The sequence below is a fragment of the Olea europaea genome, unplaced genomic scaffold (genome assembly GCF_002742605.1).
Source record: "Olea europaea var. sylvestris unplaced genomic scaffold, O_europaea_v1 scaffold23494, whole genome shotgun sequence".
Classification (NCBI taxonomy): domain Eukaryota; kingdom Viridiplantae; phylum Streptophyta; class Magnoliopsida; order Lamiales; family Oleaceae; genus Olea; species Olea europaea.
Window position 1 is genome coordinate 1 of NW_019241616.1, and position 1,693 is coordinate 1,693.

At 35.8% G+C, this 1,693-nt stretch overlaps 1 protein-coding gene across 1 annotated transcript; it reads left to right on the top strand.

Annotated features, from left to right (window-relative positions):
• The first annotated feature begins 6 nt into the window (after nt 1–6).
• LOC111381654 (mitochondrial carrier protein CoAc2-like) lies at nt 7–631 on the top strand. The gene is made up of 2 exons (XM_023005454.1): nt 7–135; nt 219–631. The coding sequence occupies exons 1-2, from the start codon at nt 46–48 to the stop codon at nt 378–380; spliced, it is 252 nt and encodes an 83-aa protein (XP_022861222.1). The 5' UTR covers nt 7–45; the 3' UTR covers nt 381–631.
• The last annotated feature ends 1,062 nt before the right edge of the window (nt 632–1,693 follow it).

Consider the following 1,693-nt stretch of genomic DNA (forward strand, 5'->3'; position numbering starts at 1 on the left):
CTCTTTCAGGTGCAGCGCATCTTGAGATCTACTAACGGTGGTGACATGAAAAGCACAATGGAAACTCTTGTTATGATTGTCCGTAGAGAAGGATGGAAGCAATTATTTTCTGGTCTTAGCATCAACTACTTGAAGGTACGGATTTCGCTAAAAGTTTAGTGACCACCGGGGCATTTAATTGTTGGCTTTCATCTAAAGACTACAAATGTGAACTTCAGGTCGTACCCTCGGTAGCCATTGGATTCACTGTATATGATGTTATGAAGTCATTTCTGCATGTTCCGGCACGAGAGGGAACTGTAGTGGAAGTTGGAACCAGCAGGAGTAGTCAGCCATTATCCCTGCATTCTTCACCATCATTATCTGAGTCTCAGCAATAGTCAGTTCTACAGATTTGCCAATGGCCTTTGACCAATGTTGAAGGCCATCCTATATCAGGGGCCATTTAGATTTTTATAGGATATTCTTTTGACATATATATAAACCAGGCATATGATTGAATTACAAATAAATCAGGGTGGAATATCAACAATAAATGTGTTCAACCCTTTTTACCCTTTTTACTTGGAATGATCCATTTGTACATAGCTAACAAAAAAGGTCAATTGGGATTGTTGTATTTTAAGCATTAGAAGTGCCTTATTGTTCAATCCCTTCCCCAAAGTATGCATTGTGGCTCTTTCAGACCTCTAAGGACGTGACGCCCTGCCCTGCCCCGCCTGCCAACCCATTCGGGGATGGGGCCCATTGGGACAGGACAAGTTTTTTTGCCGTCACTATACAAGATATTGTCTATTATAATGCTTAATCTTATTGAGTTCAACATACTAAATGTATCTACAAGTTATCACATGAAGATACGTTTCTTTTCCCCACTAAGTAAAGTTTAAAATATTATGTTAACGTCTAGCCTCTGCAAATTGAATATTCAATGAATGAAGCCAAATTTCAAGTTCGTCCTTAAAATTCATTTTTGTTCAAACCAGTAATTGAAATTAACGAATGATTCCAATATGGTCACCCTATTAGTGAAATTAACATGGTTCATTAGAGAAAAAATTGAAGAATGGCATTGATTGAACGGAATAACAAAACCCCGAGCATTTGAATCAACACGTCCAACACAAGATGGAATAAGTATATTTTTGAGTGAAGGAAGAAGAAAATCTATAAATACAATAAAATTGATAAGAAAATCTATAAATACAATAAAATTGATAAAACTTTAGCCAACCCAATAAATTACATAATTTTGAGACAGGAAATATGATGGATGTGATCCATTGAGGTCTTTGAAACAAAAGCTAAAGCTAAAATAGAACACAGTCCAACCAATCTCAAATTAAGGTGCTCTATTGAGTTAATTAAATGATAAATCAATAAATTTTATCTACGATTACAACTAGCTCAATCACTTTTACATAACGGTACCCATCCATCATCCGTCTCATTTCCATTCGTCCACGTGGACAAAAAAATCCACATGGCGAATGACAATCTTACGTGGCAATAAAAGATGTTAAAATTTGAAAGTAAATTAAATGACTAGTCACTAACATTTACCTTTGATTACTACTCCACTTGAAAACAAAAAGTCACCGGTGGACATGACGGGTTTCAATTCTACAAACATAAAATTTAAATGTTAGATATTTATTCCCCTCAAATCTTGAAAAATACCCATTCTTGTGGC